This window comes from Corvus moneduloides, chromosome 2, assembly GCF_009650955.1.
Source record: "Corvus moneduloides isolate bCorMon1 chromosome 2, bCorMon1.pri, whole genome shotgun sequence".
Classification (NCBI taxonomy): domain Eukaryota; kingdom Metazoa; phylum Chordata; class Aves; order Passeriformes; family Corvidae; genus Corvus; species Corvus moneduloides.
In genome coordinates, this window is record NC_045477.1 from 119735389 (window position 1) to 119755245 (window position 19857).

General features: G+C 39.8%; 1 protein-coding gene across 2 annotated transcripts in view; it reads left to right on the forward strand.

Annotated features, from left to right (window-relative positions):
* Positions 1-19857, forward strand: part of DSCAM (DS cell adhesion molecule) — a 439089-nt gene that overhangs the window by 60514 nt on the left and 358718 nt on the right. For both annotated transcript variants that reach the window (XM_032101087.1, XM_032101088.1), the window contains exons 2-3: positions 1417-1734; positions 6351-6497. In XM_032101087.1, the coding sequence (XP_031956978.1) occupies positions 1417-1734; positions 6351-6497 (465 nt within the window). The remainder of the gene's footprint in view (positions 1-1416; positions 1735-6350; positions 6498-19857) is intronic.

Sequence of the window (19857 nt, forward strand, 5' to 3'; positions counted from 1 at the left end):
TTCAAAATCTCCAAGTGCCTTTCAACCTTCTCTGTGTCGCCCATTTATCTCTGTCTCCTGCATGCCAGACATCTTTCTCAATTGGGGAGGGCCTCTCTTTTTCAATTTCCAGGGATTTCCAGAGCCAGTTTTGCTCTCTTCTTTTTCACTCCTAATGATATTTAGAATGAACATCTTCCCACCCTGTATCTTTGCAAGATACCAAAAGAGAGAAGGAAAAAAGAATCTATTTTGTGCTCCAAACTACCATAAGATGCAGTGGCAGAGGTAGATGAGGCACTTCATGGCTTAACATTGGGATTGCAAGTTCTTTCTGCAGGTTGATAGAATCCATCTTGTGCAAATGAAGGCTACCCTGAAATCTGTCTCATCACTGCTCACTGGGATCTCCTCCACTATGGTCACCTTTTCAAAAACTGACCCCTTACATGCCTTGCTTTAGAAAATCCTGTCAGAATCTACTGCTTTCAAGACATAATGAGACATCCAAGTCTCTGTGTTTGTGTCAAGCACAACTGGGAAGTTTTTTTTTTTTACAAGTGAGCACTATATGCAAATACAAAGCGGATTGGCAGTGTTGGAAGATATCCTACCATTTATTGGAAAACAAAAATCATGTGTTATGCTTATCAGCTCTCCAACAGAACAGGTCAGGAAGGTACTTTAGAGGAAATGTTGGGGAACCTTTAAACCACCTGGAGTCTTCAATCCCTCCAGTGTGAGCTCAACAGCCCATGGCAGAAGTCTGACTAATACTGACTCTTTCCAGTGATACAGAATCTTCAGTTTAAGGTTGCGAGTGGACCTGTAGTCACATGGATGACAAAACCAAGATTTTCATAGGCACCTAGGTTTATAGGTCTTTGCTAGAAAGACCTGACCAATGATATAAAGCAGTTATTAAGCTGTATCTGTATTAAGTATAGATATGTATTACTATTAAGGAGTTACGGGGAATTTTTTCAGTGTTTGCTCAGTTCTTTTTATTACTTTATAAATTATTTTTGCCATGGAAAGACTGTAAAAATAAATTTAGGGATGCTAACAGAAACTGCCTGTGTTCCAGGCAGAAATTTAGTCACTGGAAATTTCATAAAGGCAGATTACTGATAGATTTTTGCAGGCTGTATGAAGAGTGCTGCCTCAGCAAGTGCATAAGTGAGCGCATCTGTATCCGTTTACACCGAAAGGGGTTTCTCATTTTACTTTTGGGTGTAAACCACTTACTGTGTTTAACCTGGTGATATTTTCCTTGAAAACAAGAAGCATTTTATTAGAGCTGACATTAGCATCCAGATGCTTTGATTACCTTCCCTGGGCGTCGCGTTTGATTTGGTGGCGGTGTCGAACTGTTTTGCGCGCGGCTGAAATTTCTCAGGTTTTCAAGGTCTGTTCTTTTTTCTTTTTGTCTTGCAGTTTTCAGTGAAGAGCTACACGCCAGTCTCTATTTTGTCAATGCATCTCTGCAAGAGGTAGTGTTTGCTAGCACCACAGGGACACTGGTACCCTGTCCAGCAGCAGGGATCCCCCCGGTGACGCTCAGATGGTACCTAGCGACGGGCGAGGAGATCTACGATGTCCCAGGGATCCGCCACGTCCACCCCAATGGCACTCTCCAAATTTTCCCCTTCCCTCCTTCAAGCTTTAATAACTTAATCCATGATAACACTTACTATTGCACAGCTGAAAATCCTTCAGGGAAAATCAGGAGTCAGGATGTTCACATTAAGGCTGGTGAGTAGAGGCTTTTGTTGGGTCCAGATGGGATTGAGGAGGGAGGGAATGTGGGTGTTTCAAAGAGTAGCAGCAGATATAAATCAAGGGAGATTAGCCAGAAGTGTAACCTCTGAACTCTTAACAGTATTAAGTAATATGATGAATTCTTTTCCCTTCTCTCCTCCTCAGTTTGAATTATTTTTGGTGGTGAAAAGCTAGTTTTCCAAAGATCAATTGAGCACAAATGTAAGGAGAAACGAACTGATAATGAAATCAATAATCAGACCAAGCTTGCCCATTAAAGAGCTGTGTGATAAAAAGACAGCTTTTGTACATGGGCTGGAAGAGAAGAGGAATGTCTGGCCTAAAATCACACCTCTCCTCCTTTTTTTGTGGTCACTTGTGGTTTGTTGTGAGAGAAATTTGTGTCCCCTGCAATGATTCAGCAGCTCATGTGCGTCCACGGGTAGTGCTTTCTCTTTAAGCTAAAGTATGCAAATGAGCAGAATCGTTTTGCATCTGTTTTCTGTACTGGCTGGGCCAGCCAGTGAGGAATTACAGAGGGATCAAAATCAGGCCTTTTGTTACAACACACAAACACATGATTGCACAGTTTTTGAAGATTTTGGTCTACCCGCTTCAGTTAATTAAGATATTCAAACAAACAAACAAAAAGTAGTTTGGAAGCTGACCTTTGGCAAATGCAAATCCTTGGAAGCTCTTTATTGTTAGTGGAGCTATGCTTGGCTTTTCTCAGGAGAGAACAACCCTTCCTCTGGAGATTTGTCTTCACAGGAGTTTCACAGGGAAAACTGTGAACAGTTAACAAGTAGATTTGCCTGTGACTTTCTTTTTAAATGATAAAATGTATTCTCTTCTTCTTAACAATTAGTTAACATTCAGAGGTTTGTAGTTTGTAGGCAGCTGGGAGGCAAGAATAAAAACCAGGTTTCCACAAAATTCATGTCTCATTAAAATTTTAGTCTAGAAAAGTGGGTTTTCTTGCACAAGAAGCATCTAGCAGAAGTTACCATGTTACATATAAGGGGAGTTCTATGATGGTCTATGATTCTTATGAAAATATTTAGTCGTCCATAAAAAAAAAAGCTTGAAAATCAAAGATTCATATGAACACATCGTAACCAACTTTGTTTGAAACTCGGTGCTGTTTTTTGAGATTTTGGCTTTACTTTCATGGATTTGTGGGCAAGTTGTCTGGTAGAATTATATTTAGAGAGAACATAGTATTTATTTTTGCTTTTTCTGGATTTGTTAATGTGTTTCCATTTTGAGCACCTTTTGGGTAGTATTCTTTCCCAGTATTACTTTCCAATTTTTACATTTCTTAGATAAACTACTGTGGTGATACAAAGGAGGCTAAAACTTGCAGTGTTTCTGGCTAAGTCTCTGAACTGGTGTTCCTTTAGGTGTAAAACATTCATCCATGGAACTCCAAAACAAGACTTCTCCCTCTGCTTGAGAAATAAACGCTCCAAATAGAAAAAAGGCCTTAAAAAAGGGCTTTGCAGTTGGTAGTGTAGCTACTTGGCTCATAAGTTAACAACTTTTTTTGCCAAGTCAGAAATGCCCTCTTTACCTCTTTTCTTTTCTTTTTTTAACTTTTTACCCTCAAGAGTTTCCACTCATTTCTCCATTTGACTCAATTTCTCAGTTAATCTGAGGTTTGGATAATGAGCTACACGAGTCCCCTTCCTTGCCATGAGCTGATGGTGTCAGAGCTGTCACTGTGTGTGATGGCAGACCACAGCTACTAGTGAGCATCTTTTCCAAGGGTTTGTGTAAACCCTCAATCACAGGAAAACACAACTTGGAGAGTCCTCTGTGCATGGCAGTGAAGTGTATTTTATGCTCAGATGATAAACCCTGATGGTAAATGTGTTGCTCAAATTTGAAATTAGGAACTTCATTTCTTTACATGGTGCTTACAAATTAGTTCTGTTCATGTGAAATCTGAACAATATTTCAGACTGGCACCAATTAACATGATTTTGGGGGGTCTTTTCTAATTTCCTCTTTCCAGCACATTCCAACAGCAATTGGTTTCCTAAGAATGCAGAAGAAATCAGTGGATCATCTAGTCATAGCACAAATGACTCTGCCCATTCTCAAAGTCAGCTTGAGAAAGTCTGGAGCTCATTTGCCTCTCTTCCCAGGAATATGGGCAGCAGATACAAAAATTCCCGCTCACAGATAATTGTAATTGTGCTTTTGCATGTAATTTTACCTATAGTGCAACAAAGATTCCCAAACTCCCCCCAGAAATCATAACCCTCACACCTGGATATCCAAACCTAATCCTCTTCCATGCCAGTCCCACATGGAAGTAAAGGTCTCCATTTTATCTTCAAGCTCTCCTGTGCTGTCATGGCAATGAAGAATATGGGGGGTTTTTTGTAGCAAAGGCTGACATTCTCATATAAATTAATGACCTGGGGACTTGGGATTTAAAAAAAAAAATATATAGGAAAAGTAAAAATCAGCAATTTATTCATAGAAACTGTCAAAACTATGACCTGGATATAGCTGAGGGACCTCGTAAATCACAATAATGTAAATTCTTTTAAACAAGGAAATGAATAAACCTCTTTCCAGGTTTTTGTGCCCTGCGTGGTTTCCGTGTTGGATTTTATTGACATCATCAGCTGGGCAGATTTTCAGAGTGGCCAAGTGATCTAAAAAGTACAAATACCTCTGGCAGTATGTTGGGATATTGCTGCTAAACAGGCCTTTCCTGGGAATGAGAGCTGGAGCAGGAGCTTTGGACACAAGTCAGCCTCATTAAGATGATCTATGTGCCATTCCCTGGGTGTAGAACAAGGTTAGGGAGCTGCTTCACCACAGGGCAGCCAATGCTGTAAAGTCACTGCATTAAAGGTGCTTATAGATCACTTTAAGACTCATGACAGGGTTAAGAAGTCTAGCCCTTGATTAGAAATAAATTATTGACTTTTTAAAAACTATTAGTGTCTATCTTGTAACAGAATATGGATTTTTTTTCTTTCCTTTTAAAAAAGATATTTAATTTTTAATTATATATTTATATATAAAAATATATATTAATTACATATTAATTAATAATATATATTAATTATATTACTATATATTTAATTATATATTTTTGGTTAGGGGTTCTAAAAGTTATATTGTTATAGCAATGTTTGGGATAGAGAACTTCAGTCTTCCTTTTTGCAGCGGTAACAAAGGACCTGAAAAGCTGATGCTGTTTGCATTTTGAAGACTGGTTACATTTCATTATTCTGCCTTTTATTTCTTGAAATACACCGTAAGTGGGGCAGATACTTAGAAATTGAAGTGCTCCTGATGTGTAGAAACACTTTTGTAAACTGGGAAAAGAAGTTACTGAATTTTCAACTGGAATCAGTGGGGTTAAATGTATGTGTAAATGAGCTTGCTCTGTGTTTGTGGACAGGAAATGTGGGCAAGAAATGTCCCTGTTATGTGGCAGCTCAGCATTGCTGCTCCACTGGGGTCATTCTTCCCAGTAACTTTTACCCTCAGGCAGGTGCATGTCTCAGACACACAGAAATTTCCAGTGTATTCATCCCTGTTCTCATTGGAATGGTTTCTTTTGGCTGTGGTGATTCCTTTTTTTTGCACCTTGACCTTGTGGTCCCGTGGAGAGTCTTTGTTGTGCTTGTCTGTCCTGTCTCAGCCATTCATTTGCTGTAGAAGACAACATCTCTTTCTTCTCTGCTCTGCCACCTTCTCCATGAACTCTTGCTCCAGAAATGCTCATCCCTCGCTCTCCATGGGATTATTTCAAGATTTCCCTTCTTTCCATTCTCCTACCCAGTGCAACTTCATCTCACCCCAGCAATATTAATTTGGTTAGAAGGATTTCTCCAGTTGTGCTTTTATCCTCCTTGTCCATCCAGTTGTTCGTTTTTCTCTTTGTCCATTAAATTAATTCTTTCAGACTCAAGACAAATAATTTTCCGATTCTAAACATTTTTTGAATCATGTTGGGTTTTATTATAACGTGTTTTTGTTTAATACAATTGTGGCTTTGTTTCTGGGTTTTTTTACCATTAACTGATTTCTTTCAGGGCTGGTCAATCAAATGTGTCTCTCCTCTTACTTACTCCCATTCCTCTGTGTTCCTGACACACATTTCTTTTTCTCTCTCTGTCACCTCTATCGATTTTCTCCTTCAGTTCTCACTTCTTCAAAATCCTAAATGACACTGACCTTCTCTTCTCCGCTCTGGATGTCTAATTCACACACAGCACCTGCATTTACCCCTCTGCCCTTTGATGAGCAGAAAGCCCTTTGTGAAGGGAAATGTGGCTGGGGAAAGCGGACAAGGAACATAAAACGTAACACCATTTACCCACATAACTCTGCAGTCCTTATCTGAGCCTCCCAGAATTAGGTGAGGAAAGAACACAGAGTAAGAGATGCAGATTTTGAGGAAACAAAAAGGTCTGAGAATGCTTTCACATCAACTCACAATCAGCCTTGTAAATGAGTGTCATTCACTGAGATAAGAGCTCACAGCCTGATTCTGGGGGGCACTTTGTGAGGCTGACCGAGGAAGTGGGTGAGATGTGGGGCTGCAGTTTATTTACCAAACCCTCCTCTTGTCCCTGCAGTTTTACGGGAACCCTATACAGTCCGTGTGGAGGACCAGAAAGCCATGAGAGGCAATGTAGCAGTGTTCAAGTGCATTATCCCCTCCTCTGTGGAGGCATACATCACTGTTGTCTCATGGGAGAAAGACACAGTCTCGCTTGTCTCAGGTAGGCTCTTATGGCTTTTTTTTTCCAGCTGGCAATGGCAGAGATGTTTCCTGGTTTCTCCCTCCTCCCCCCAAAATGCCTGATGTTTACTTTGGTTCAATTCTAGCTGAGTGAGATGTCATCTTCCCAGTAATGTATCTCACTTCAGCATTGCTGCATCCCTGTGACTCTCTGTGTGTGACATGAAGGCTTCAGACAGCCCTGCTTTTCTAGCCTGCTTGAGGGGAAAATAACATGTTTTTTGTTTTATACCAGACATAAAACCAGCTTTCGGGTGCTGTGGCAGTGGGTTTGCATTTTAACTTTGATAAAGAGCTCGTGCATGCCAAAGAAATTTGAGTGTCATAAACATGTGCTGGGTTGTGATTATTTTTAGTGGTGATGTTACTCACAGATTAGAAGAAATCCTGAGTCTAAATTTGTTTGGTTATGTTTAAATGAGGTATGTAATCAATATATATACTTTCATAGCATTTTAATCCCAAATATCTTCAGAGATAACAGTGGAGGCTTAAGCACTGCCATAAACTGAACATATTGAAGTGAAACAATCTGTACTAAAGCAGTTATGTGCATTAATCCATTTACTGACAGAGGGAGAAAATGTGAGGCATTGTTTGGGAATTTGGGCAAAGAAAATCTAACATTTTAAAGCATAAACATTGTAAGAAATTCATGGCAGAACAAATAGGTAGTAGAAATATTTTCAGTATAGTACATATCTGAATTCTATATAATGCAGGGTGCAGCTGTTGTTACACATACAAATGATTTATGCATGCAGAAATTGGAAATGTATTGTTCCAGGGCTGTGCAGAATGGAAAAAAGTAGTTTGAGTTAAATGTTGCTGCAGAGTCTGCTTAGGAATATGTTTCTGTTTATGATGCTCAGGTGTGTGGAAATGTTTTTGTACACCTCCTCAGTATATTAATAATCTTTATTTTCTGACAAATTGTGGCATTGATGGAAATACCTATGTCTCCATATGACTTGTATGATAGATTTAATTTCTCTCCATGTTTTATTGATACCTGACATCACCATGCAATATTTTTTTTCAAAAATTATAATTCAAAGAATTTTCAAGGGATTTGGTAAATATTTAACAGCCATGTGATTGATGATCAGTTGTTCTCTGTTGCTAGTGCACTGTTTAAGCTTGGTAAATTCACTTCCTTATTGGGCTCTTGGATTTTGATAATATCCTAATTTTTTGTTATTGAGCAACTGCAACTGGGTGCATTTGCACCCAGATGAGGTCTGTGATATCTGAGTTGTTGGACTCACCAGCACTTCAGCCAACACAGGTCAGAGTTGTATTTAAATGCACAAACAAGCTTTCCATTATTATGTATAAAATGATACAGAATTATGCTTAAGATTATCTAAACTATGATTGGAAGTATTTAGCACAACAGTGGATGGATCTGTTTATTTTGCTTCGTCTTAAAATAATCTGCTACACGGTGTATGTACATCTGTATGTGTGAGTATTGGCTGGAATAAAGAAAATGAATGTCTTCATGGGTAACTATCTTGATTTATTTTTTGAGTTTATTCATTCTGTATTATAAGGAAACGTGCATATTTTCTCTGAAAACGTAGATTGAGAGGACACAATTTGGTTTTTTAATTACTTCAGCATTAGTTCCTTGTACCCCTGTGATATCTGAGAGTGGCTCAATCCTGCCCTTCACCCTGGAATCAGGAGTGGGGGACACCCAGGTCTCTGTAATCTCTTCTTTAGGGGAAAAAATATGGCAATTCTTCAAAACATCATAGCTGCCACTTACAGATAATCTATTTTTTATAAGCCTATATTGGTTTTAACTCCAAACTTTGGGGGGATACAAGTGTGTAATAACATTTAACTGTATGGATCTAAATCTAATAATTTTTTTTTTCCTTAATGTACCCTCTGACAGTGGTTGACAAGGCTACAAACATTAAAAATCTATTACAAACTTAAAAAAAATTCTTATTATCTCATAATCACTCAATTCTGCAGTTGGGAATTTAAATGAAAACAAAACATTGTTCATTAGAACGGATGCTATAAAAAACCCCATTTATTGTATTGTTTTTAGTGTGCAAGACCAGACTCTTTGGTCTTGCACATAGGAAAGTGTTGGAAACCATTATGCATTGAAAAATATCAAGTTCTGATTTATTTTCTTCTTTTTTTTTCCTGAGTAACTGATTTATTGGTTATTCATTATCATCAACAAAAATGAGAGTCATCTTGAGGGGAAACCTCTATTTTGAAAGGAAAGAATATAAAGAGAGAAACTTGGATTATTGTGGTTTGAGGAGGACAAGGTTTTAGTGGGGAAAAAAAGGTCGTACTTATTTGAAAAGTAAGAAAAGCAAAGAGAAAAAGAAAGTGTGTGTGGGGGAGAGGATAGAGATGAGAATATTTTCTGAAGGAAGCTGACAAGAAAGATGGGGAGAGAAAATTTCCAAGGGATGGAGTGACAGGACGAGGGGAATGGCTCCAAACTGAAGTGGAGAAGGGTCAGATGGGTATTAGGGAGAAATTCTTTACTGTGAGGCTGGTGAGGACTTGAAACAGATTTCCCAGAGAAGCTGTGGCTGTTCCTGGATCCCTGGCAGTGTCCGAGGCCAGGTTGGATGGGGCTTGGAGCAGCCTGGCACAGTGGAAGGTGTCCCTGCCCATGGCAGGGGTGGCACTGGAAGGGCTTTAAGATCCCCTCCAACCCAAACCATTTCATGATTCTTTGATTTCTACTGAGATGATACAATTCCAAACAGAAGCCAGAGAAGCCTTTTTTTCTCTTTTTTTGAAGGACTTAAACCCCACTGCAATTCTTCCAACAACAACCTTGAGTAAATATTTAATATACTTTTCTATCTGTAGTCCCATTCTGACTACAAGGATAGAGAGATGGGGAGATGAACCAGAATCCTTTATTTCAGCAATTACTGTTGTAGATGTCAGTTTTCTTTTTCTTTTCTTTTTTTTTTAATGGCAATGCAATATTAAAAAAAAAAAACCAAAACAAAGGAAAGCTTTTATAGGGTAAAAATATCCTGCCTTTTTAGAAAGAGTGTTTAAGAAGAGTGTTCCTTGATTAAAACTCTACAAGGTTTTTGCTCTTGACACAATGTGCTATCCTGGGCATATCTGTATATTTGGTTTTCAGGGAGCTCAGTGATGTCCACAGTAATCGAAGAGTGTAATAAATATAGCTGGGCAAGAGCATCTTCTGTTTCCTGGCTGCAGTTTTATGTTGTGCCTCCAGGTTATTGTAAAGTAATTGGGAGTTGAAACATATTAAGACCTATTACCAAAGCATTTCCAAGGAGTATCCCAGTAGAGCAGCCTCCATGTTCAATAAAGGGGAAAGTGCCCATGTTTGGAGCCAGAAATACCAATTTCTGTGAAGTTTCCACATGCAAGGACAGCTGCAGCCTGGAAAGGTATGCAGGGGCTTGTCTGTCTGTCAGGGGACAGCTCCAGAATTGGGGTTTTTGTTCCGACATTTTCTCTTTTGATGTGACAGAAAATCTAGGGTCAAAAAGCTTTTACTGGGTGTCCTCTAGGAGCCAAGGTAGCAAGAAAAAAGGTTTTTATTGCAAGGCAAACCCAATTATTTGGATGAATCTATCTTGAGGAAGAACAGAAAACACTGACCTCAAACACAAAGACAGAAATTTTTTCATACTGGAAAGCTCCATTTTGAGTAATAATTGTGAGCTGGAATATTCAGCCTGTCCAGTGGGTACAGCTGTTTAACAAACAAATTTTGCAGGGGTGTCTGACAAGCTCTGAGGTGTCAGCAAAATGAAGGACTGATGGTAACCCTGAAAAGTCTCAAGGAGCTCACAAAGTGCAGGTAACTGCTGTACCAAGCTCTACAGCTGCATCCACAGGGTCCTTTTCCTAAAATCCTTATTTTCTGAAGAATTTTGCATTGTCAGTTGACTTGAAACCGAGTCTGAAATTAATTTGAATTATTACAGGGGGAGCAAGGCTGTGCAGTTTTCTCTTGTACCCATAACCAAATCCTACGAGTTTTCATTAGATGGCACTAAACATAAAAGCTTAAATCAGCCTAGAATACTGGGTTAATCCTAGAATCATCCTAGAATATCTGATGGATAGCTGCACATGGCTTGCTCAAAGATAAAACTTCCTTTCCCTCTTCCTGCCTTCCTCCACAAACCATTCCCAAAGAATGAGACTTTTGGAGTCGGCTTTGTGTTGACCTTATAGCCATGGAGGGCAGCCTAAGCCCCGCAGGACCAAAGAGCTCAGCAAAGTATGTTTTCTGAAATAACAGCCAAAAAAAGAATAAAAATAACAATAAAAAAATCAAAATAATAAACCCAAGGGATAATAGGAAAGAGCCACGGCCCAGATTGTGCTCCTGCTCCTGTTGAGCAACTGTGAGGTGGAGGGGAGTCCAGTGCTTGGCTTGTTTCTTCTTCACACGCAGAGCGGTGAAGCTGGGCTAGAAGGGAAGAGGAAATAACCACGGATTGTGCTGTGCCCAGGTGAAAACGCAGAGCAGAGTCTGCTCATGCCTTAATTAGTCCCAGTGAGAGCAAAGGATGGGTGTGGTTATAGGGGAAGGAGGGCAGAAAGGGATTACTGGAAGTGAAGGTCAGGGTAAGGGAGCAGCAAAGAGAGAAGAGTAGAATGAAGAATGGATATAAGCAAAGACTGAAGAATTAACTTGTGTCTGTCAGTGCACGCTGTATTTCTGTTATGAATGCCTCCGATCCTGATCCTGATAACTGCAAGGGATTTTCAGTTTTTCTGTGTTTCTGAACAGTGCCAAGAGCAGGATCATGAGGAGGTTCGTGCCCTGACCTTTCTGAATTCCCATTTTTCTGTCTAATGACACAACATGCAAGAATCTCTCTGATTTATACATGGACCGTGACTGCTTAAAAAAAGAAAAGTAGAAAAGCAGCGAGACAGACGGTACCAACTGTGCACAAGGGCATATTTGAGTGTGCACTGGAAGAACAGCAGCTCTGAGGAAAGGTGGGTGAGCGTGGATGGAACACGGTTCCCTGAGGGGCTGTGACTGACGTGCTGGTGACAACTGGTGAACCTTCCAGCCAGCCTAGTACCCATCAACCAGAAATTAGTCACACTGGACCACAGCTTGAGAAGTGTCACTGCTGTACACTGACCTACATTTGGCGTAATGAATTGCATTATTTATTTACACACAGTTCCTCAAGTCTCGTCTTTAAAAGGCTCAGGGGCTCTTGGATCTCTTTCTGCACAAAGGGCTTTTCTGAACTGCTGTAGTTGACAGTAAGCAGTCAGTGTTTGCCAGGAGTTATCACGTGGCGACATCTAAAACACAGCACTGCAGTTTTGGGCTCTGGGGGGTTTGGAGATTATAGCAGTGGCTCCGCTTGCAAAGAGCTGTTTTTTCAGCCATGAGATTTGTACATAGCACAAAAAAACCCCAAACTCTCTTTATGGAGAGTGGTCCTGTGATCAGAATCAGATTATTGCTGGTGACCACAGGGATTAAGTCCAGCCATTTGACTGAGGCCGTGTCTAGCAGAGATGAGCAATATTTCTTGCTCTGCTTTGATGTCAATGCTTAACCATAGTTGCCAAAACCCAAGCATTCACCTTGCATTTAACCTATGCCACTGAATGCTCTACATGCAAGATTTCTTCTGGTTCCAGGTGGAGGGAGATGAAGATGGCTCCCTGGAAATCTGATGGGAGGAGCTTTCAGCCATGCTCAGGTCAGGCTGTAGGTTTGCTGTTACAGTAATGTGTTTTCCAGGCTTCCTAAAGACACGTAAAGTGCACTTGCCCATCTCTAAAGACAATATATTGCTTCCTCACTTTCTCTGTCAGCAAGGTTATTTTCCTGAGGGACCTAGGAAAAAAATATTTACTGCATTATTTAAGAAATGTCGAGTTTTCCACATTTTTCCTGAGAGCTCTGCTCTTTTAAGAGGACAGTGTCTTATAAGAGCAGAAAGTGGAGATGTTAAAACTTAGCACTTCCTGCTTGTGCAAACATTTTTCACACTTTCCTCTGTCTCACTGAGAACTAAAATTTTACCTGAGCAAGGCCACGTATTTAAAGTGGTTCACTGAAGGAAGTTATAAGTAACAAGCAATAGGACAAGAGGAAATGGCCTCAAGATGAGCCAGGGGAGGTTTAGGTTGGATATTGGGAAAAATTTCTTCAGTGAAAGGGTGGTCAGAACAGGCTGCTCAGGGAAGTGGTGGAATTGCCATCCCTGGAAGTGCTAAAAATACGTGTGTGTATTGTGTGGTTGTGGCACTTAGGGACACGGGTTAATGGTTGGACTCAATGATCTTAGAGGTCATTTCCAACCTAAACTATTCCTCTGGCTACTCTGTGCTCCATGTTTGCTTCCTATTCCATTACATTGGAGTATTTTGATCAGGTGGATAATTTTAAAATTATGGTATTGGTAGCACTGGATGCAAGGATTTCAACAGCCTTGTGGGAGTCACTTGAAGGGATGAAGATGGAAAGCATCCGAGCCACATGTCACAGAATCACTTTTTGATAGCACAGAGGAAAATGAGCAATGTGGTTGTAGCATAGGAGTTGTTTCTGATCATTCAGAAAAGTGAAATGGAGCTTTAATATCACAGAGACTGGTATTTTCCTGTAGAGGGAACTTGTGGATTTTCCTCAGCATGACTGGACATTTTGGCTGGTCTGAGGGCAGAGAACATTGGTGGCTGTTTGTAAGACATGGAGGAGAAAAATAACTTCCAGTGGGGTGTCGTGGTGGTTAAATTTCAGAAAGTCAAACTTTGCTCTGTCTCACCATATCCTGCAATTTTAATACTAATGGGATTCACAAATAGTAGCAGTGGCTTTGACATTTCAGTAATGAAGCGTGCCTAGGAGAAAAGTGTATCAAAATTTTTCTTTTCCCTCTGTTGCTGCTCAGTTGTGGATAGCCCTTCATTTCCATCATTCCCGCTTTGAAACAAACCAAAATAAAAAACCCAAACCCAACAGCCCCCAAATCCTCTTTCTCAATTTTTTTGCTCAACTCTTTAATTTATTTTCTCTCTACTTAAACTAAAGCATGTGAAAAACTTGATTGGATTTGGGCCCCCTTTAGAATTGCTTTTGCCTTCTTGAGAATTAAACAGAGACAGAGAGAGGGGATTGTAAGTCTGCTTCTGGGTAAAGGCTTCAAATATTTATTTTTTTTTATGGTTTATGCATTTCCCTCTCTTTCCCTCTCCATCAGTCTGTGTATACAGATATAGATATATAGATATATAGATATATAGATATACGCACACATATATGGGCACTTATCACATCTCTCTATGGGCCTGAGGCTCTGTTGGACCATGCATAACATTATCCAATCTGATGCCCAAACTGTTCTGTTTTACCACCTTGTTATTGATGTTGCCAGTCATGAAGAGGTTTCTTTCAGCATGGTTGAATCCAGCGACACAGTTAGTCTTTCACTGGAAATATCTGTGTCACATTATTCACTCTCCAGATGTGCTTGAAATTTCTTTCATTTACCTAGGTGAATCCCATTTTATCATCTGGCCAGCTTTTTCTAGCCCCCACGCTTCCTGTAATATTAATTCTCTCTGGGGCTTGCAAAGCCTTCAAATAAATATGGCCTGCATTTAAATGAACTGGATGTTTACCAGCTCTTTGTTAAAGGAGAAATAAGAGCAGGCTGACTGCTAACCTTCCCAGGTGCTCACTCAACATTTTTCCATTTTGTCTTTGCTCTTTGTTTACCACTCTTCAGGCAGTTTTTGGTTCATAGATATTTTCTTGCATACTTAAAGCAATATTTTCATCCCTTTGGTTTGATTGTGGGATTTGGAGGGGGGTGGTGTCTCATTTTATAGACAGCAAAGCTCAGTGCTATCAGATTTGGTATCAAAATTCTATGAGCAGGGACATGCTTTGATGAATCAGTGTGCTGGTTTTAGGTCTGGTTTTATGATTTATTTTCATTTTTGCTTTTTGAAACAGCTATTGTAGCATTGTTTTCTTCCTTATAAATCTCCCCTGCCAGTAGCTTGTGATCTTGTCACCTTCCTGAGCAGCTGTGGATAAGTAGGTGACCACATTAAGCACTGTGTGCTTGAGGTTTCCCATCAGAACCCAGCCTAACCTGAGCAAACACCAACGAGCTCTGACAGCTTTGATGTGAGGGGACAATATTGATGCATGAGATTCATTTTAATGAGTGTGTGCCTCGCTACTGGGAATCCTTTATGACTGTGGACGTGGCTTAGCTGCACTCTGAGGGGAGCAGAATGGCAAAACTGCCACCAGCCGTGATTTTTAGGTTATTTTTAATACATCCAAAGAGATAGCTACAGGTGACATCTGGAAAAAGCCCCAGAAACAGAATATTCTATTATTGTGTGTTGTACCAGGTAAATGGTTTTGTTTAACATCACTGTGGAGCACAGTGTTACTAAGTTGATAAATCCATGATTTTTTAGGTAGATGTAGATGGTCATACAGATGCTCATTTGGTTTGCCCTCGCTGTCAGGAGTCCAGTTTTAATTGAGAGGCTCATTAGAGGAATGGCTCATTAGAAAGAATTGGAGGTGCCTATCTGGTAGAGCTTTGTTTCATTTGTTGTGACATCAGTGTGGTACCTGGGCTCCTGATCTGTAAAGCCACATTTTAATTGCATGTATTTTTTCCCTCTGGAGGAAGGTTACGATGGAGGCCAGGTGACCTTTTAGTCAGAATCAAGCGAATTTTTAAAGCCTGTGATCTGGTGTGTGAGCTCAAGCTGTGCTGGGGCAGATGCTCTGTCCTGCTGCAGAAAGGTGGTAGATGCAAAGGCTAAACATTTTACGTTGTGAGCAGTTGCTGTGCCAAAAATATCTAGAAAACTTACAGCCAGTGAATTTTTTATAAAAGTAAGAGTACAGGAAAGTATTGAACTGGTTAGATGTTCTCTACCACCACCAAAATTGTGTCGTAATTGCAATTACAGATGTTTTTCACAGCAAAAGTAGCCTACCAGGTTTTTTTTGTTTGGTTGGTTTTTTTTTTGTTTAAAATAAGTCCCTCACGTTCTTGCCATGCACTCAAACTCTGGTGGTGTCGAATGAGTTGAAATGTTTCCTGTGGGCCATTGGAGACCGACGTGATGCCAACGCTTTCAGCTGCCAGAGGAGTGTGATCCACAGAGACCTGTCAACAAAAGCAGGTCAACAGGATTGAGCAAGGCAAAAAAAATCAATAAATCTTTGAATTAATCATGCAGCTGCCACGGAGAATTATGGGTGCATGAAATGAAGGCTGTAGGTATATGTCTATGGCAATTTATTCTCTCCTACCTCATTGCGTCCTTTCTGTGCCTGCAGGTTTTCCTTCTCCTGCTGCCATCTGAATGGCTCTGTGTTTATTTGGGTACCTTTGTGGATTACTCACCACTCATTTTAAAGTAACCAATCCTGTTTTGATTACAAAACTTCCCCTTTTCTCTCTCTCTGTCTGCACTGTCACTTTCCTCAGCGTTGTGCGTGCTCAGTGTGAATTAATCCCGGGATTTCACCTCTGCGTAGAGCCAGGATTGCACATCTTGTGCAGTGAATTGGACTGAAAGCCACTGCTGCCTGGGTGAACAGAGGAGTTAAAAATTCATGCCAGTGCTGCAGGTGAGGGGACCCCCTTGTGCGCCCTTCTGCAGCAGCAGGGCTGGGGAAGGAGCCCTGGGCCAGCTCTTCCTCCCCACGGAATGCCCAACTCTGCCTCGCAGGCAGATGTGGCCAGTGAACACCACTGCCAAGGGGGAACGTTCCTCACCCTGCTGCCTGAAGCTGGGCAGCCGCGGGATGCAGCCATGGGGAGCTAACAGGGCAGCTCGAGGGAGTAATGTGATGCTGGGGACATGCTTGGGAGGGATGTGAGGGATTGTGCAGTCAGAGGTGCATCCCGTGTGTATCTTTGTGGTTTCAGCTCTGTGCTTTGGTTTCATTCTCTCCTTCTCCTCCAAAGGATTTATCTTTCATTGCAGTGCCCTGGAGGGATTGTTCTCTACATCATCCCCATGCAAAACTTGAGTGTTTTGCTGCTGCAGCTTCTGGGCTGGCAGCAAGAGGGGATGGGGAAATGAATACGTCAGCATCTTTAAATCTTTGTTTCTGCTGCAGATGATGCAGAGGTCCCTCCTCTGTGCCCAGCTCAACTCACCAGCTGCAGAACTTGGTCCTGCACCATGCCAAGGATGTCTCCTTGGCTCCCTGCCCAGGGATCAAGACTGGCTCTCTTCCAGCTGGGGAACAGCCCAGCACTGGATGCTCACTTTCACTGCAAATTCAAATTCATTTTCCTCTTCCATCCATGGCTTTCTTTGCAAATAGACACTGATATTCATAAAATCCCCAGGAACAATTGCCCTGCTACTTGTGGAAGGTCAGGGCAGGCTCTGCTCAGGGATTACATATTCCAGCTGACATACAGCACTCTTGTTTTTCAATTGCATGCCTAGGGATTTTTTTTCTAAAGGTTTTTTCCACTTCTCCATTAAAACCAAATTCCTGACACACTAAGGAAGTACACTGGGGTCCAGCTGTGGAAATGATTTTTTAATTTTTGAACTAACAAAGAGACAAATAGGTTATAATTTTCTAGAGGAGGCAGAGATTTTTTTCCTGCTCTGCTTTTGTAAAACATCCCGCTGGTTAAATACCATTGTTTAGTAAACCCACATTTTATTCTTTAGAGAGACATAAACCATAGGAAAGTAACATCTCCTTTTCTCTTCTGATATTTGTCTTGCAAGTGATCCTCCAGGCAATACCTGAGTGATAATGATGGAAGAAATATTTCCTTCTGTTCTTTCAGACTCACATTTGTTTTGTGCCTCCAAGAGTGCTTATTCTCTACTGAGCGCTGAGAATCCTTCCATGCACTCCATTTCCACATCCAATTTAAAACTGTTTTTTCAAAGAACACTGACTTAAATGTGATTGTTTAAAAACTAAAAAGTATTTCTGATATGAAAAAGGAAAAATGGCACCAACTGACATGCTAAAAATTGCTATGTGGGTATACACAACTAGACAGTATTAAAGCTCATCTCTTAAATGTACAAAATATTATGCAGATTTGAAAAAATAGTAAAAATATATAGATAGATTCAATTAAATGCTTATTCTATTCAGTGTCTTCTAAAACCAAAACATTTCTGTAAAATAAATTTTTAGTCTAAAATTTCACAAAAGTCTCAAAAAGCATTGATATTTTTACATGTATTATTTAATTTATAATTATTTAAATATTATTTAAATATTAATTTAAAACCTTTTGCTTTAGAGTGTATTTATCTGAAATATAATTAGGAATGTATTGTAAAATAATAAAATGTGGAAGCAGCTGCTGATGTAGTAGAGAGGTTAGAAAAAAAGCAGAGTGGGTAAAAGAAAACTGGAAAATAAAAAATGGTAATTTTGTCTTGTATTTAAATGGAGAAGTCTTAGGGAAGAATCCAGAGGAAAAAGGGGATTGATCATCTACATAAGGCTTTTTGTTCTGCTTAAATGTTTCTTGAATTCCCAAGTGTGCTGGGTGTCATGAAATCCTTGTGCTGAAAACAAATAAGACATTAATTTTCTTGGAAAAATTCCATTAGAGCAACAGAAGCAAAGTTGATCTGCTTTTCAAAATGCACATTTATGACCCGCTGAAAGGCAGATCCAGGGCTGGGAAGCAAAAGTGCATCCATAAATAAGAAGTGATGGGATAATGTGTGCTGTGTCACAGCAGCCATTCAGCACTTTTACAGAAGGGGTGAGGAAAAGAAAACCCCTCTCAATGTCAGCGGCCCAACAAGATCTTGTGAGATGCTCTGTGTGTTTTCAAAAGGGATTTCAGAAAAAGAAGCTATTCACTGGATTTTTGCCTTCCTTTTCTTTCATGCATCTTCTCCTTTCTTGCATGAGCTCTGTTTATTATTAGGAATTCTTTGCATCCTTATCAATGGTTATTCATAGCACATTTTAGAGTTGACTTGTTTTTTAAGTGCTAAAGAAATTCTGTGTCGCGAACTTGGTCGAAAATCAAGGGAACCTTTATTTCTGCCTCTTTTGGCATCTCTCTTTCTTTATGAAAAGCCCCAAACCTCTTTTTGGTTAATTGGAATTATCACTCTCATTTTGTATAGAGAGAAATTGGAAAGCAAAGAAACGAGAGTTCCTCGGTTTTTTAATTGCAAATCCTCAGGCAGGATCTCCTAAAACCTTATCCTTTCCTTGGATCCGTGGTTCCTGTTTCTTCCCAAGTACTACAGTATGAAATAAAAGAGATTAAGTGTGAAGGAAGTTTAGGAACCTTGATAAATTGGTGGGAATACTTTACATAATCAGTAATAAAGCCACAAATCACTGCTTCAGATTTCTTTTTGTGGAGCTCTTGTTGCCTTGGTCTGGAGCTCCCCATGTGAGGAGGGAGAGGATGAAGTTCAGTGGGAGAGGTGGTTTAGTTATACATTGCTTGTAATTAAGAAATAGCTAAAAATAGTTAGCTAAAAGAAGATGAAATGTGTTGCCTTTGTTTTGTTGCTTTCATTTATATTTATTTTCTTACTACATCTGATACCTGATAATAAATTGTTGGAAGGAAACCACAGGAACAGAGAACCATAATTAAGAATGCCCTAAATTTTCCATCTCCACCATCCCCAAACCTTCATGTTGTTTTAATTAATGAAAGTTAATTGCATTCAGAATCAAAAATTTCTTCCTCCTTACTGTCTTGAAGTACATAATTGTTTTCTCTCTCTCAGGATTGACATCCTTTGCTGTCAACTACTTTATGAGGAAAACCGTGTATGTATTTTGGCTAAAAACAATGTATTCCTATTGCAAAAATCATGTTTCAGCCAAAACAAATAAATAAAAACCACAAGGTATGCAGAAAAAGCCAGAACTTTTCCTTTCAATATTTTCAAAATTGCATATTTTCCTCTTTTCATTTCAAAGTGAAAGCTGTTTGAAAACTACCCATGTAATTCCCTAGGAAAAAAATATTTCTTAGGATAAAGAAGTTGCATGATTTTTTATTGATTGCTTGGTTCCATTACCAATCTTAGCAGATGATTTTTGCTGCTTTGGTTTTTGGGGGTTTTATTTGTTTGTTTCCTCCATGAATTCCTGTTTTGGGAAAAGGAGTATTTCGAGCTAATTAACGTATGGACATTAGCAAACTCTGTCACATCCAAATAGGACATTTTCTGTGGAAAGAAATTGCCAGAGCTCAGAAAAATTTTGTGCATAGCCATTTAACCACACCATTTATCTAGGATGCCCTTCTTAAATAAAATCAATGCTAATTTCGCATTTCCCTAATGGGAGCCTA